The sequence below is a fragment of the Opisthocomus hoazin genome, chromosome 5 (genome assembly GCF_030867145.1).
Source record: "Opisthocomus hoazin isolate bOpiHoa1 chromosome 5, bOpiHoa1.hap1, whole genome shotgun sequence".
Classification (NCBI taxonomy): Eukaryota; Metazoa; Chordata; class Aves; order Opisthocomiformes; family Opisthocomidae; genus Opisthocomus; species Opisthocomus hoazin.
In genome coordinates this window covers 71,217,794-71,236,001 of record NC_134418.1, presented here as the reverse complement: position 1 = coordinate 71,236,001, position 18,208 = coordinate 71,217,794, and the positions used below count along the sequence as shown (strand labels likewise).

The window sequence follows — 18,208 nt, the reverse complement described above, 5'->3', positions numbered from 1 at the left end:
TATAAACCTAGGGAAAACTAATTATCTAGAGCAGCATTAGACAAGACCCAAAATGCTTGATGAAATCCCTTTGGGTAATCAGCATGCTAGTGAATTCAGTTTGACATTTTTTTCAGTTTATGTTCGAGGGAATTGCCAAAAGTCCCTAGCACGCTAGATTTTCCCTTTTTTTCCCCTTCCTTGCAGCACTGTGGAACTTCTTCCAAGAATTCCTATTTCACTCTTATTTGATGCCCCAGATGCAAAAAGTGGCAATAAAATATTTTCCTTTAAAAAAAAAAAAGTCTTACATTACTCCTTTCTCTTCTATTGCAACAAAAGAACATAGCCTGAATCAAAGTGTAAATTTAACACAATATCTGACATACAAACTCAGGCCTGTTGTCTGTCTAATTCACAATCATTTCTAGATAGTTTCTAGATCATTTCTAGACAGTTTCTAGATAGCTTTCTAGACAGTTCTGTATGGTTCAAGATAATATGTAAGAAATCATCAGTAGTCCTCATTGTGATCTGTATGTTGGACTTAAATCTCTGTCAGTTGTTCCTGGCACTCATTATAGTTCTACAAATCCATAAAATTTGTCTCCTTTTGTTATCATTGAGAAATTCATCCCTATTAAAGTGGTTTTCTTTTAAGACAAAAGATGTCACACTGTGTGGTTTAAAATAAGTAATCGTCCTGAAACTAAATATTCTGATGTGCCTATGTATATTAAATTGTAAATATGTAGTGTGTCTTGTGTGTCTTTTCTATAACTATCATACGTTTTTAGCTATTGATTTAGAGACTTCAGGTGATTTTGCCTCTGGCGATTTCCATGAATGGACAGATGATGAAGATGACGAAGATGAAATAATGAATGATGAAGATGAAATTGAAGATGATGATGAAGATGAAGGAGATGATGATGTTGATGACGACGATGATCATGATGGATATATTTGATAATATTAGGGGGTCCATGAATTGTACCTTTCTAAAATTCACAAGGTGTCATTTCATAAAATCCCTTTGCTCTCCAAGATCAAAAGGATTCTAACAAACATGTATATTTTGTATGATTATTTCAAACATTGCAGCTGGAGTCGTAGACTTTTTTTTCTTTAAATAAGAATAATTATGTTATGTGAGTTTTTAAATGCCTTTGCGCTGAAGAAAACACATTGGAAGTCTAGCCTGAAGAAAGAAATGTTATGTGGTACTTAAAATATAAATGTGCAAAACACACTATAAAGACAAGCAGTTTCTTCAAAACTCTGGTGAAAAGATATTTGCCCGTACTTGGAACTGTGCATGTCCTCTTCAGAAAACATACTGTAACTTGACTTTAGTTCTGTCAGTGTTTTAAGCCCTGCAGGCTTTGCAAACTGTCCATTCAATAAATAAAAAATGTATTACAGTAGTAAAACTTCGGTGCACGAGTAGCATCTCATCAGCCTTGAATTAACCAAAGGTATGGAGAAGAATTATCAAGAGGGAAAAATAAAGCAAAGTCCTCCTTTGTGTTTGCATTTGTAGTTACGGCTTTTATTAGGAAATGGCTAGGTTATTGAAAGGATTTTTCAAAACCAGTAGCATGGACAAGCACCAGTTCTGTAATTCTAATGTTTGCTTGTCTTTCCTTAGTTTTTTTCTCTCATGTCAAGGTCGTATAGACTTTGTCATTATTTACTCAAACATTGCTTCATCTATTGTTGTTTCTCTGTATTTCTCTCTAATCAGATTAACATAAAATACTTTACATGGGGAAAAAAAATTGCTTAAAATTATATTACCTTTATACATGACTGTATTTCAGAGTATTGGCACTTGCCCCAAGGTAGCTTTTAAGAAGTGTATAATGATACTTTTTATTTTCTTAATTCAGGAAGTAGTTTTGGATCTTTATCTTAATTCATGTTGTTTTCTGTTACTAGTGGAGAAACTTAGAAGAACGTATTGTAAAGGTGCCTTGCAAAATAGAAATAGAGAGATTTTAGCATGCATACCAGTATAGGAAGTTAGGCAATAGCTAAGCACATCCAATTACCAAATTAATACCAGTATAGGTACTGCTGCTGGAATGAAGAAAATGGGTTTTTAAAATTTTTTTCCTATTATTATGTAATTACCATGTGAACTAGATTATAATTATTGTGTAGAGTAGCACTGAAGATTTGGCTGTAGAAAAAATTATTTTAATCACTGTATTTATGTTAGCATGTTAATTAATTGTGTAGACATTTTGGGACTCCATCATCTATGTTCATATCAAATCTGTTGCTTTCTGCCCACAATAAAATTGACATGACCTGTATAATGTAATACTACAGGTTGTATAATTTCAAAACTGGATCACTGGTTTCCCATCATTAATTAAAAGGAAAATCAGTTTCTTCTTTGAATTAATTTACACATATTAAATACTAAATTTAATGTTTATCCTGTGTAATATTGAAAAGTATAATGCGTTTTCTTTTTTAACATTTCTGTATAGTTCGCAAAATAAAGACTCTTATAACCAACCTTTGGCCAGTATAGCCCATCATTCTGATTTTTTGCATAGTATGAAATTTTGAAACAGGAAGAATTGATGTTTCAGACACATTTCACCTATTAAAATATGTATTTATTTGTATAAAGCCATTTATTAATGATTTATTTCCAGTAAAGAATTTTTGACTAAGGCAAAACCCATAGGGAGCTTTCATTTTTCTGTATTTTTTCCTGAATTTTCTATAGCTTTGTTATGTACTTTACTGACATTGTCTTCATTACGTAGTAAAGAAAGAGATATTTCTGTTTGAACTCTGTCATAATTTGTGGGGCATAGTTGTATTATTTTCTTAAATAAAAGTAGTTAAGAGTTTACCATTCCAATATAGTGGGATTTTATCAGAGAACAGTTTCTTATGGCTGAAATTAACTGATATATAAATTGATTTTAAATAAAGAAGCTAAACAAAACATGTTGTCATTATTGGCTGTTGTAACAGGTACTGTTGTGTTGGTTTTTTTCGAATGTGATAAATGGTCATTAGATGACAAACTAAAAATGGATTTCATTAAAACTTATTATATTAGCAGATGTAAAGTACAGAAAGAGAACTTATAATGTATGTAACCTAGTGGGACTAGTATGAGGACTATTCTAAAGTGAACTGTCATGCAGAAGAGCACAAAAGAAGTTTATATTCTTCACTGCAAATTCCCCACTGAACTGGAAGAGGGGAGAATAAGTGTGGATTTTAGTCCGTGAGTATCAAAGCAACCTATCACAAAGTCAGAAGTAAGTGGAGATTCAGGGTCACTTTTGAGAATTTTTGTGGTCTGAAACAGCAACAACAAACACTTGAGTTGTTTGTCGCTCAGAATGAAGAGCCAGAGAAGAGACTGATAGTGTGAGACTTCCTTTGACAACATCCTTCCTTTTAAATAGAATAGATGAATTTGTCTATGGATTAATATTAGGGTGTTGATTTGCTTTCATGATACCAAGTGAACTGGAAACTACTTCACTGCAGCATTAAAGAAATGCATGAAGTAAAGAGCAGGCAGAACAAGTAAAGGCAAAGGCTGATAATGTAAAATCATTGAATAACTACACCATTTAGAAGCTTTTCCCTTCTTTCCATCATATCCAAAAATTTGCACAGAGGTATGTCCTCATGATTACAGTCAGGTAGAAAGCGGTAGAGAGCCCTTGATTTTAAAACTTAATTGTTTTTGCAGTGTCTCTGTCATTTGTTGTTGTTTTTTCTTGATCCTACAATTGTGCACATGTATGTACCTGTAAATATGCAAAGATACTGATACAAATTTGGAGAGTTTCAGGCAGAGTCATTTATCCTTGTGCTTTTCTGACAATGTGTGGAATTATAATTCTCAGATTCATTGAAAAGCAAGAAATACCGAGTTCAGTGGAATCAATTGTTATATAATATTCAAAGGGAATATTTCAGGTCACACCATATAAATATGCTTAGTTTAAAAGCAAATTAATTCACATCATTAGTTTGCTTGTACAAAAATTGGATTGTTGTACTATACTGAGGAAGATGGACCATAATGACAGCAGGAAAATTTTTACTTTTTCTATGCACATGGTCAGGAACTGGATTTCTTTTATTATTGCTAAAGAATCCAGTGCCCAGATGGAATAATGAAAGTTTATCAGAAAGTGGATGAATTTTATGCTTCATAAGAAATTTAAAAACACCTGTATGTACAGGGTTTCTTCATTAGAACAGTGTATATATTTCTAATTAAAAAAGCATTTAAAAAATGGAGTTAAATACGGCTGTGGCAGCAAAGACTTATTTGAAATACAGTAATCCTTTTTACTGTTTTTCCACTAATCTAAATGTATTAGTAACAAATCATCCACAATTTTACTTCATGTAGAGCAGTGGACACTAAGTAGTTTGTCACCAAGTTTATGTTTGAAGAAACAGATTGGGATAAACTTGAAGAACAGTATAATGGCTTGAAGAATCTCCAACTTAAGCCGTTATCACTAGGTAAGTAATTAAAATACCAAAAGTTTTAAAAAAACCCAGCCGGCTCCTGAAGGCAAGTACCGTATTGGACGTGCTGAAGTAACAGGGTAATCCTCTGTGGTGAGTAGCTCTCTGCTAAGCTGGTGTCGTCGTACTCACTGTACCGGGTGGGTGCAGTTTCCTGGCTTGTTACTTCATCCAGTGGAGTGGCGGCAGAAGCCAGTCTTTGAATGTCTTTAAGGAACCAGAGCAAGAATGGGCAAAAGTTGCCAAGCCTAAAAGGTGACACTTCCGTCAGTGTTTTTCATTGTGTTTCAGATGCTAATTGGACCAAATCCTGAGAAAGAAACTACTGCACCGTATCTGTTTGTCCTCTTGGAGGTGAGTTTTACAAGTGAAACGTGTGTGCGTATTTTTAAAAAGAATCTCCATGCTATAACTTTAGTAGTAACAGAAAGCGTTTTACATCTCTTCACCAGCTTTCCGCATGATGCCATATTAAAAATTTGATTAAAACTTCAGGCAGGGATATCCAGAAAACTTGTGCACGTGATGCCTGTAACCAATTTTACAGAGGTGGTTGAAATTTATCAGTTAAAATCAAGTTGAACAGGGAGGGGGTCTGTTGTCTGTGTCTGTCCAGAGCATTCACAGCAGCTTTGTAAACTCGTAGCGGGTTCTGCAGGCTGATGAATTAAAACAAGAATACACACCCCTGGGGCTCTGCTCGTTACACTGCTGATGAGGCAGGTGCCTCAAGAGCTGGCTATACCCAGCACAAGGCACTGAGAGTGGGCTCTCTTAAGTCTTGCTGTTAAACATCAGATACTCGTTTTTAGGAAGACTCTTAAATTGCTTTCCCTTTTCATAGTTTATTTACCTCACAGGTTCACGTACTGGCATGTTCTGGTGAGGTTAGATTGTCCACTGGACTTCAGTCCCTGGGAAGAGGAGGAGATTGGATCTCTTCTGCTGTAACTGTAATGCTTTGGATTGGTGGATTTCCATGTGCCTGAGGGGGCTGGAGAGCTGCACCGAGTTTTACTGAGTTTGGGGTGTTAGAACAGAGTAGTGATTAATAAAATACTTTGTTGATTTTGTTTGAAAACTAGTAGAGATTACTGAGGTTTTCTTTCAGACAAACCCCAGCAATGGCAATCGACAGTAAGAGTCCAATTTTTCAGCCATAATGGTGCAATTCTATTTATTTCTCAAGAATAATGCAGTTAGTTGAAAGCATGTTGTAACTCAAAATCGATTGGTTTTGAGCATTATGCAAAACTTCTTTGGGGCTTGCTCAGTTTTACTACACTTTATTCTGTATATTCCATTGTACCACATCAGTGTTAAGGAACCAAAACATGCTTTAATTCCAAATCTGCATGTGAAGTTCTCTGTTTTCTAGTGTAAACAGCTATTCTTGAAGAAAAGAAAATCTAGAGATTATTTTAAAGATGTCACCAGCACAAATACAAGCCAAATCTCCCAAAGTAAAAAATGCCTATGAAACATACTTGTTCTTATGAGGCATACATTTTAAAAATTGAGGTTGAGGTGGTTAAAAACTGTCTTTAAGAATTTTTACTGCTGTAACATCTGTGGCAGCTACCTGAAAAGTACAGTTGTATCTATGTGGAAGTTTATGCATTTATATTGTGTTGGGGAAGTTTTCATGATTCCTCAGTGTGATGAACAGATTTGTGGAAAGCTAGTGTCACTGGGCTGTGTCTTCATTGTAATTAATTGTGACCAAACGGATGTCACAAGTTTATAAGTGTTAAATAAGAGGATACACAATGTGAAATGACATTGTAGCAGCACAAGATGATGATACCAGTCCATGTTTTTTCAGAGAAAAATTAGAATGAGACTGTGTTGGGGCATTATCTATGTATTTGGGTGGCTGACTGATCCTGTCACTGAGGAAAAATTGTGAGGATCTGAAGTTCATTGCTCTTGCTGCTCTTTCCCCTCATAATTTCCCCACACACATGTTTTTATTAGTCTATGTAGCTTTACAGCACATCATTCACATCAGAAATTACATGTGAGTGCTGAGGCGAGTTCAGCTCCCATAGAGGCATTGTGACACAAAGCATCTGTAGGCAATTGCACCATTGACCAGCCTAGGAGCTGAGGATGTGTTACGGGCACATTAGAGAGTTCCTTAGAAGTAGTTTGTAGTACATGTTCGCCCAGAAGTAATGTGGCACATCTATTACAAATGCTTGCCTGACAGTGCAGGGAGTTGTCCAGAGCTGTTGTTTATATAAATGGCAATTTACTTAGAATCTGATGTAAAAGTAGAATAATGCATTGGAAGTTGTGTATGTTGTCCATTAAGATAGCTTGATTTTTATGTAGCAGAAATTGCATTAGTGTTTTATCTCTCTGCACAGTAATTTTCATTTGAATCAGCAACACTGGCAGAAAAAAGCATTGCCATCGAAGTAAATTTCCTGTATCAGTTCTGTAAACAGAAAAGAAATGTCAGTGCTGACACAAGGTGCCGAACAGGTAATGACTAGATCCTCTAATTTACAGTTCACTCCTATGATTCATAGGTCTGACTTACACCACAAGCACTAGCTGCCTTGTTAGCTGTTCTCTGGCCATATTTAGATTTCAATTGTTATGAGAAAGTGAGTGAAAGAAGCTCCTTTTTTTCCCTTTTCAAATATTTAATACACGTCTTTTACTGTTAATTAGAGGTCAATGTATCTTAAATTCTCTCCCACTCCACTGGTCCTTGAATACCACTACATAACAATGGGAGGGAAAAAAAAGCACCTATTTAACAGCAGGAATAAAATTGCATAAAGTTCCTGTTATTTGCTGCTGTACAGGGAGAGATCTTTTTCTTTCTATGTGCAGATGGGAACCTTGCCCTGCAGCCCCCAGCTCCTTTGACACAACACAGAGAATGTGGCTGTGGGGAGCAGCGCCGGGTTTCGGAAACCTCAGCTGCCTGGTGTGTCTCATCTCTGCGTTACCGTTCTCCGTGCTCCTGCGCAGCTGATGCAGTTGTGTCGAGACCTGACCGCAGAGGGATCAGCTCTGCCGCAGAGCAAAGATTTGCTGAAGGGGAATTGCGTAAGCCTAAGGGCCTTGTGGCAGTGCTGCTGCTGCTGCTTGCCCGAGCGCGGTGGAAGAAGGAGAAAGATTTTTATACTTTTGCAAAGTGAGGTTATGCAAACTGGAAAGTCCCACAACAGTGGCCTCTGTGGGCTCTGTACTTTATCTTCATAAATGACATTTGCTCTGTCAGGTGTGTCAACTTTCCATTTCTCCTGGCTGGACTATAATCACAGAATAGCTAGCTGCTTTTCCTTACTATTTTATCCATCTCAAAAAGAAATAAATATTGTGCTTGTGAGGTTGGTTTCTATTTTTTCTTATTAATTTCACTTTTAAAGTCTTCTTGGTTGAGCTATTGTTAGAAAAACAAAGAAATTATAGCAAAGGTGAGAAAAAACAAGCCAGAAGTCTAAAAAATAGTAAACTACCAAAGCAGAGTTCTGAAAAATGGTTATCTAGTGAGGGTGAGAAAGCCTCACATTGCTCTTGCTCCCGCCTGCTTTTTCTAAAGGGTCCCTTAGTCCTGTGATTTTTATCTATCTCAGTCTATAGCCAACGCTTTATCCCATACTTCTGGGATTATACCTGCTTATGGAGGAAACATCTGTAAATTGCCAAAGCTACTTTTTTCATATGGGGAGAGGTTCCAGGAGCTTTCACTTAGGATGGAAGAAATACTGCAGTATATTTACACAAAAACAAAGTAAAAAGTTGCAGTTTTCCAACTGCATAACACCTTTTTGTGACAAAAACCTTAAAAAAACCCCACAAGTTGAGAGTTATGCATTGTAATCACTGTTAGTTAAATCTAACTATCACTTCCCCGCTGCCCCTGTTAAGGATGCTGACATTAGAACAAGTCAGGTACTTTGCTTAGAAAGGAATGGCTTCCAGTAATTCCCTTTAGTGGAATCCAGGACCAAAAATGTTGATTTTTGAAATAGTTACTGCATCAAAACACTGCAGTGATATTTCCAGAGCTGTCTGAATTTTTTCATAGCTATGTTGCTAAGAAATGACCTGAACTATGCATTTTCTCTAGGATTGGCTTCTAGCCGTCACTGTTGTCTTGTTCCAGAATATGGCTTCCAATCTTCTTTGAGCTATGAAAGCTCATAGAAGATCCTGACTTTCCTCCTTGAAAGAGCTGGAGAGATCCAAAACAGAGCTCTTACACATCCTTCCTGTCCTTAGAGTCACCCTTCAAGTGGTGTCTTCTCAACACGCTCATGAAGTGATCCACACATCCTCTGAAGAAAAGACCTGGACTAAAGAGGGAGCAGGCATGACTTTCAATTATAGCTCCTCTAACTACACCAAACTGTAATGTGTTGTTCCCTCTTTCAAATGTGACTTTAGTGAGGAGACTTCTTTTTCTTTGCAAAGAAACCATTCACTGTCGTTTTTCTCCTAGGCTATTATCTATTGAAAAACCATCACAGCTAATAGCTGTCTGCTGCACAAGTCAATTTTCCATGCGTTTGGGTCTATTCACCACCCTTTCTGCATCTATTTTTCCACTAAATACTTCAAATCTTCTAAGAATTACTACAGCAGTCAGGAAGCTCCAAGATGGCTCCTGTTCCCAATACTTCGTATGCTCTAAAGATCTCTTTTAGCAGTTCAGTTACGACCCTTCACACGTGATGTGAGCAGCAACAGATGGCCAGCTTCATACTTCCTGGGAACTAGCAATCGACTCAGAAAGTAAATGTTTTTAAAAGTACTTCAGGCTGTATTATTTATCCTTCTTAGACCACCTTTTCTGTGCCCTTATGCTTATTCTTCTGCCTTGTTCCTTGAAAGAAGGCTTGTCTAGTGGAAATTTGTCAAATGCTTTATAAAAAGCCCAAATAATCAGGCCATATGTCTTGCCATTGTTGACTTTCATTGTAAACTCTTGAAAGGGAAACCTAGAGTTAGGCAAGGCCCCCTTGGGGGGTTTATTGCCCTTTCCTTTTGTTGTTTGAATATTAGGACTGGGAAAGCCACATCTGGATCATCAGGAAAAAAAAATGCGTGACCTATTGACTGGATTTGGTGTTCTGTGTAACATCTTACTTAAGGATCTCATCCAGTAGTATTAAAAATGGATGTAAAAATACTAATCTTTCCTTTCACCACGATTTTTGACATTAATAGCATTTGACTGGCATATAGGAGTCACTGATAATTTACTCTAACATGCTCATGAAGAAAAAGACCTTTATAGCAGTTCAAATGTAATAGTATTTTTTCATGGGAAATCATTTTATACCCTGCTGTGGTTAGAATCTGGATTTTTATTTCAGTCTTGGTTAAATGCTAAAAGTTTCTTTGAAGCTGATTAATTTGACTTTATTACTGGGCAAGGACTAATTAATGCTTTTTTAACCAAAGCAATTATAAGAGATTTTATTACTTTTTCTTTCTCCCTCTTTTTTTTTTCCCCCAGAGCACAAAATAAGTACATACAAAAATTGGTATCTCATACTTTAATTTCATTTTTAAAAAAATTTCTGTGGGTAGCTACACTTGCCACCATTTGCTGGATCCCCTAATGGAAGTACTATAATGCCATAGTGATTGTGCTGGCAATATTAGAACTAACTTGAATTCATCGTTAGCCTTGCTAACACCAGGAAACACTGCAAATCTTGTCTGGAAACCTCTTACAGTAGCTGCCAAACTACTTCTTAGAGTCAAACCTCAAAGTTTTCTCATGTGGCTCTCGCTTATTTCAGATTAAGTACATTTCTCCAGTGTACACAGCATATAGCTAGGGTCAAGGCCAGCGTCAGCTGGGGTCGAATCCTGGTTGTGTCCCCACAGGGGCCTTGCAGAGAAAGCAGACAGATCTGTCCCTAGAATTGTTGAGAGGTAATTGTTTTCATTTACCCCTTGGGGCTCCTTATTTTCTCTGGGGAGTTATTTATGAGACCTAATGTGAGTTTCAAGGCATGGAAGAGAAGAAAGATTAGTAGTGCCTTCAGATTTGCTTTTCTGCGTCTATTTTTAGGAAGTTGTTCCTTCAGATCCAGGACTCTACCTGTGAAATAACTGTTACATTTCCCTTACAGACTTTTTTTGCCCTGATCATGCCCCTTTCCTTTTCCCATTCGCTTGCTTGCTCTGAGGGGGGTGACCAAAGGTGTTTCACATGGTGACGGTGACATTTTGCATTAGATTGTTCTTAGGATCTCTTCTTTCTCAGTTGCTAATCTGTAGTCCACCAGAAAATACTGATTTGTCATGCAGATGTAGAAAAGTATCTGAGGTGTCGTTCTACAAAAGGTGTCACTAAGTGTCTTTCGGCGCTCTGCAAATCTATATATATTGATTGTATTATCTCCTGGACACCAAAATTTATCATCTTTATTTCTGAAGGAAAGGTATGGAACTTCTTCACAACATAAGTAAAAGGTAATTCTATTATTCTTTTAATTTTGTTTGGATTTGCAGGGTTAGGATTGGGCGTATGACTAATATTATCTGTCTAGTCAGTGTCTAACGAAAATTTTCAGTAGACCAAGATAATGCCAAAATTACTATTTTGAGAATAAGATTTATTTTCTGAAGAGGTGGTTCCAGAAAGACTGTGGTAGTGGCTACTCTTAGATGAACGCTAGATGACAGAACAAACAGAATATTACATGCAGGTGTTTGCTGCCCAGAAGAAAAGTTTTAGCTTCTTTTCCTCAGAAAAGAGTGATTATAAATTCTCCTTTGCAATGCAGAAACGGGGAGGCCTTAAATATACAAAAAGAGAAGAGAAAACAAAGAAATAAACAAAAAGTAGTAACTGTGGTAAAGTTTTTATTACATGGCATATATTCCAGATTTTTTTTTGTGAAAGTAGTTGCATAATTGCCCAGTTTGCTTCTAACATGTGTAAAATACTACATGAATGTTAGTCCATTAAATATTAAATGTCTGTTGTGCAATAGATTGGAAAAAACTATCAGTGTTGTATTTGTATTTGAGTTTTGCTCCTGCTCATATACACCACTAATCTTGTTAAAATCTTGACTTTGGTAAACAAGTCAGCGAATGCCCTAAAAACAATAAAAAACAAAGTTATTTGGGAAACCTTTTAGTTTTCACTAGAGATGAAAAATCATGATTTATTTTCCTTTTTACATTTTTTAAAAATGAGCTTCATTATGTGTCTGGAGAACAGAGCTCTGAAACGAACCCAGAGAGGTGGTGGAATCTCCATCCTTGGAGGCATTGAAAAGCCAGCTGGACATGGTCCTGGGCAACCTGCAGTAGGTGGTCCTCCTTGAGCAGAGGGTTGGACAAGGTGACCTCCAGAGGTCTCTTCCAACCTCAGCCATTCACTGATTCTGTGAAATGGAAATCAGAAAACCATTTTCTATTCACTGTCACTGATTTCAATGACTTTTAACACAAACCGACCTTTTTTCCTCATCTATATCCTGTTAGAGAATACTAGAAGACAGTATGCATTATTCAGGGCCCACATTATTTAAATACCAGTTACTGAAATGGAGCCAAGATCTTTCTGGGGCATCCATGTGTTACTGTGACACAAATTAGAATAACCAACTTCTTTATATGTAGAGCAGACACATGTTGCCTTTTTGATATGAACTTCTGCCCTGTCCATGGTGGATTCCAGAGAATAATGTCTATTATGAATTAATAAACAGTTTCTTCCAAGTTAAGAAATGCAAACAGCTAGACTGACTCAAATTTTTGAGGGCTGAGCTATGAATTATAATTCAAGTTTTTTATATTTTTGAAAAGAAGAGTGGTGTCCCAGCAAAAACAAAAGTTGGTCAAATAGCCTACCAACTAGTCATTTGGATGAGGTTGTCAGGTCAGGACTGTGCTGTGGCTTTTACACAATGTTATTAAAAGAGAACGGAGGTGTTTTAAATGCTGTGAGAATATAGTGACTGTGCTCCTCAGTAGTGTGTAAGACCTGGTCCTACATCCATTTGTGTTTAGGAGGAATATTAGTTGTATTAACGACAACCAAACCGTTTGAATGATATTTAGCGAATCTGGTGACATATGTAAAATCATATATCGATATTAGAGATGCTACATGAATAGTAACCCTCAAAATTCAGGGTTGGACAAGATGACCTCCAGAGGTCCTTTCCAACCTCAACCATTCTGTGATTCTCTGAAATGGGAATCAGAAAGCTATTTTCTGTTCACTGTTTGTCATTGTTAGAGTGGGTTTAGCCCCTCAAAATTGAGGGTGCCCAGTAGTGACAGCAAAGTTAGTGAGCTGATTATCCAGCCCTAGAGTGGGTTTGAGGAAACATTGGTAGGGGATTCATTGGGGTTTTTTGTGTTTGGAGATTTTTTTTTCCTTTTCTTCTTTGTGAGATAGGGGTATAGGAGGAAGATGAGAGTTCCAGAAAGGAGGAGTTTGAGAGAACTGATCAGCCAAAAGGTGGTATAAATAAGCTTACAAGGCTTCCCTCCCCTCAAAATAGCACTGTTCTGTATAGCACGTCATTTCTGATTTTTAACTCAAAAATATATGCAAACTGCTGCACTTATCAAGTGTTACTACAGTCCATGCATCACTATTGTCCAACAAAACTTTACTCGAAGTTGTTGATACTTCTTTTTCATGTGGCTTTTTCTTCTTTTAGAAAACAGATTTTTTTTTTTTTACCACTTCCAGCTTTGTGGAGCACATGAGTTTACTGCTGTGTTTTCCACGTCACTGTGTTTTATGTCGATGCATCCTGCTAATGGTTTTAGTAATCAGCTTTTTTCCCCTGCTACTTGATTTATTTCACTGCAGATTTGACCTTAGAATAAATCTGGGATTAAAGGCTTCATTTTATTTCAACATTCAGAATCAGGTAGTTGTAGATTCTTTGGGCTACTTACAAAAGACGTTGGGATTTCACATGGAAATGTTGAAGGAAATGTCACTAGGAAGCCCAGTGACAGGAGAGAGCAATCCTCTCCCCATTGTTCGGACACCAGGACCCTCAGTAGCAGGTTCTTAGCCAGGAGTGAGGAAAGCACCAGAGAAATCTTTGAATGATTTTTTTTTTTTTCTGCTGCCTGTCTTTATTAGGCACCTTAAATATTTGCTGTATGTTATCTGTCAGGAAAGAAAGGTTATTGTGGCTAAGCAATAAAGAGAATCAGGATTTGAGTAGCTCCACACTTCTGACAGAAACAGATTTGTTTGTCAGTGACAGCAGGGGCTGGGATAGACTAGCAGCATGCTGCGAGATCTCTGATTAAGTCTGTAGTTACAATGTGATGTGGCAGCTTAAGAATAAATGAAGAAACTCTTTTTATATTATTTCCAATGAAAAGAATGTTTTATGGTTTTCCAGGTTTTTTTTTTTTTGCCAATTCTATAGAACTTTTTGTGATTCAGAACCAAAATGCAGATGCCTTTACACAATTTGCAAGTAATTCCTCGTTGTCTGGTAAATGGTATTTTTGTCTGAGAAAAAACTGATGAACCTGTCCTTGGTAAAAGTTAGTCTTGCCTTGTTACCTAAATATTGCAGGATGCACCAAATAAAGTTCCTTGTAAGGCAAGTGCTACCGGCTGTTTTTGCTCTAAGGTCAGCTTACCTCACCCTGGGGTTTTTTAACACCGTTCTTCAGTCTCCCCCATGGTAGCTTGAGGAGTTGCCATTGGGCAGGTAGGAAAGCAAATTTCTTAATTCTTTTACCATCCTGGAAGAAAGCCCCCAGTGGGTCTAAGGAACTTCCATTTGCTTTGTAGTCAAAAAAATGACAAATTAATGACAACACACACGGGAGCATTTTATCACTGAGCACTTTGCAGCCTCAAGAAGCTGATTTGCCTGACAAATGTAAGAAAAAGAAGTCTACATAATCCCCTAAACACATAATAATTAGCAAATTCTCACATTTTTACACCTGAATTGCTTTTAAAATTACAGGGGGTGGCCTAAAAAGAGCTTAAAATATAACTCTTTTCTCTGTTATTTTGGAAATGCACTGTAATGAAGTTACTGGCAAATGAGTCTATGAAGTGTCTAGAATACACATGCAGAGAAGCGATGAATACCCATTGCAGGAGGATTTATATTCATTCCTGCTGTGGCAAGGTGGCTGTGCTGTAAAATCAAATGAAAAATGGACATTAACATGTGTGAACCACATTTGTTACCACATACCACTTCTGGAGTCCATGGGCAGCGTTGCCCCTTCAGCTGTGGATCAACACTGCGGTTGTTCTCAGGAGTCCACACCTAACAGGACTCCGTGGTCTTTTTATCCCCCATGCTGCTCTGCTGCAGGGTGATAGAGTTGGTTGCATTGCATGGGAAGCATGATCCTACCTCTCTCTGGAGCCAATACCAGATTTAGAAAACATTTTTCTTTCAGACTTCCAACTACTTCTTGGAAAAATGTACTATGCACAGCAAGGGAACAGCAGAGCTGTACTTTTGGGACTGCACGGTGATGTGCAACGACAGAAATGCAGGACAAAGGGGGTAATGGCATTTTTGTTGGTCTAGTGAAAAGTTTCAGATATATTGGTCTAATTATAATTAAATACCAAATGCAAGTGGGAAGTCATTTAAATTCCCTAAGACAGATGGTCTAATTAATCTCTCATTTAAAGCACTTTGACTTGAAAATTTTGAAAGGGTCTAATGCTCTGTTTTATCACATTTAGACCAGTAGAAAGATGGGAGAGCAAAGTATTTCACACTCAGGATTTTACAATCTGGGTGTATGAAGTGAGAACTTAACCACAAAGAACTGTCAGCATATTGCTGTTATAGTAAGAAGCTGGACATGCTTTCCTACCTGTGTATTTCTAGCTCTAGACGAAAACCACTAGGAAAGCAATATCTCCTTAGCCACCCTCTTTCTAAAATGTGTTGATTTGTACTTTTTTTCTCCCTACAACCTAAAGCAGGTATGGGTACTGCAGTGGTCCTGCCAGTTTGGTTTTCTCTTTTTAAAACAAAGAAGAAAGCCTCAGTAAGTCAAACTTGATGTGTAGCTGAGCTCTTGAGACTGGTTAACTGACCTTCACTAATGGCGATGGGAGGTCTGAAATGGATTATCTCTGAACATCTACCAGACATTCACTTGCTAGGTAGCTGGATGTTTTCCCCTTAGTGTGTTGACTGGCCTTTCCTCCAATTGTTTTGTAGTGAATGAAGTTTGAAGCCCAGGGAGACGAAGGGATTAATCTGTAGGCTGAGGATTGCTTTCCCAAAATGTACTGTCATGTACAAATGTGTTTATCTGGAAAAAAACACGATCAGGGTAAAAGGATTTTGTATTCTCTGTAGTCATGAGGATTTAGAAAGGTTTACTGAGGCCATCAGCGAAGAGATTGCTTGAAATGAGTTTTCTGTGGTCATCTATTTACATTAGTTTAACATGAAGCCTTCAACTCATTTTATGCCGGTAATAAACCCACAATAAAAAATGGTCATTAGTTACTCTGACCTCCTCTGTTTCCAATCAGAGTTAGTGTATAATCTGAAAGAGATTGTGTATTCAGATCTGCATGTTCTGAAGTAAGAAAAACCCTGGATGTTTTATGCATTTTTTTGTTCAGTTATTCAGGCTCAAGCTTTGATACTGAGTTTTTACATGAACCTGAATCCCTTACTTCTCAGGTAGTTTTCAAAGTGGAGTCATTGTGCAGCTTTAAATTTTGTGCTATTTCAGCAAATTTATAAATGTGTAGGGACAACTTTAGTGGAAATTTTTTCAAAATAATTACCTGACCTTGGCATTTTTGGGCTTACCGTGTAATAATTTCTTTGATGGTCTCAATAAAAAGTTTCTAAACTTTTTTTTAGTGGGCAGTCAATACTCCACACTCAGATTTACTGTGGAGCTCAAGAAGAGTGCTGCTTTTTGCTTAAGTTTCTCCCATGACTGATTTGCTAGGTAGCTGCATTCATAACGCTCCGCTGTCTCAGCTTGACAGGCTTAGCACCTTTTTCTCTTCCTCTGAACTTCCCTAACTGCCGTTCTGGCATATTGCAGGCTTAGATACTTATAACTCATTTTAAAGGCAAACTTATAATGATGTACTAGGAAAAATAGTTCTCAGCAGAATTGTCAGAGCTTGTGGTCAGAAGAATGTATGGATACTTTTAGTAACAGGAGAGATGGCATCAATCTGAATGGGGCTGACAGGGAGAAAAATGAATTTTGCCAAGAGAGTTCTGTCCTAGTATTCAGAAACTGTTTCCCCTGGATCCACATTTGAAGTCATCGATTTGTTACTGATAAGAATTACTTACTATTGATGGCCCTGGTGCTCAAGGGCTTTGCCCTGCCTGAAATTATACTTTTTCCTGGTGCATATATGAGCACTGCTTACCTGGGAGGCATAGAAGAAAACATAGAGGACTACATGGGTACCTCAAACTGAACCATAGTGTTAATGTGGTCCCTGCCATTACAGGTGAGAGTATTGCTGATGCAGACTCTTTGAAACTGTGTTGTAGAAAAATGAAACATGTCAGGCTGCCATTAACATTGTGAGCTATTGCAGATGCCATCTGAGTGGTGAAAGATGAAAACAGAACCTGTAGCCAACATTTTTTTGCTAGCTTTAGTGCCTTACTCAAGAAGAACAAAAAAGCATTTAGACATTGTCTCTCTGGTTTTTTCACTATCATATTATCTTTCCAGTTATTTTCTCATCTAGACATGTTAAAGGAAAGCAGAATAAACATAGATGTGATTAAAATCTCTATCCATAACATAAAAGATGAGTGAACACTTCAAGCCTTGTCTGTAACTCCATGTGTGGCCAGTGATTAAGTTAATTGGTGCTGTTCTCAACAAGCTCTTGCTAAAAGGTCTTGATGAGCCTCCCTGTAAACACACCAAGCCAGCAAGCACGGGGGCAAACTAGCTCCTTCTCCAACACTAACGGAAAAAAAAAAGAAACAGTGGCTTTTACTTTTTGTGCCAAATCAGAACAGTCCTACTTGTGCTGAATCTCTGCACAGTGGAGGGTTTCATCTGCTGCTTCTAGCTTGGTGGTGTTTTAGTATGTTGAAAGATTCTGGGTTTATATAGAAATAAAGAAAAAAAAATATTTTTCTTACCAAAGTCCAGACACATCTTTCAAACTTGTTGTTTTTGAGACCGGTGAGTATAGCACATCACTGATTTTGCACACGTAATTTTGAGCGTAGTCAGGAAATAAAACCCTTACTGGGCTGAATGACTGTTGTTCTGAATTTGGTAGGGAAATATCACAATCTATGGCAACTGCAGACTTCCTAGCATTAAAATGCATACCTTTATATGCATTCACCTGAAAGAAATTCTGCTTGTGTGCCCCGGGACTGTCCGTGCCTTTGGGCACAGGTAAGTAACTGAGGACAATTAGCCATCCTCAAGGAGCACTTCAGGTCTGAACTAAACTGCTCATGTAGGTCCACTTCATCTCTTCTTTGTTTCCATTAATATGTTGTCTGACAAAGTACCTCAAAATAGCTTCTGAAATGTCTGTGTGCACAGGAAGTTGGTATTTTTTCCCCCCTAAGTATAGATGAAATACTTATGATGGTTACTGGATTGTGCTATTCATTCCCTGTCTATCTGCCCTAAATGAGATCTCAGCTGAAGGAAGAACACAAAAGAAGGGCTTGTGTGTGAGAGTGTCTGAAGAAGAAGCATACTTTTCTTTTGG

The 18,208-nt window shown here is 37.5% G+C and overlaps 1 protein-coding gene across 1 annotated transcript in view; it reads left to right on the top strand.

Moving 5' to 3' along the window:
* SPOCK3 (SPARC (osteonectin), cwcv and kazal like domains proteoglycan 3) overlaps positions 1-2,937 on the top strand; it is a 232,908-nt gene extending 229,971 nt beyond the window's left edge. Inside the window, exon 11 of the mRNA XM_075421673.1 lies at positions 777-2,937. Within this exon, the coding sequence (XP_075277788.1) occupies positions 777-949 (173 nt within the window). The 3' untranslated portion in view covers positions 950-2,937. The remainder of the gene's footprint in view (positions 1-776) is intronic.
* The last annotated feature ends 15,271 nt before the right edge of the window (positions 2,938-18,208 follow it).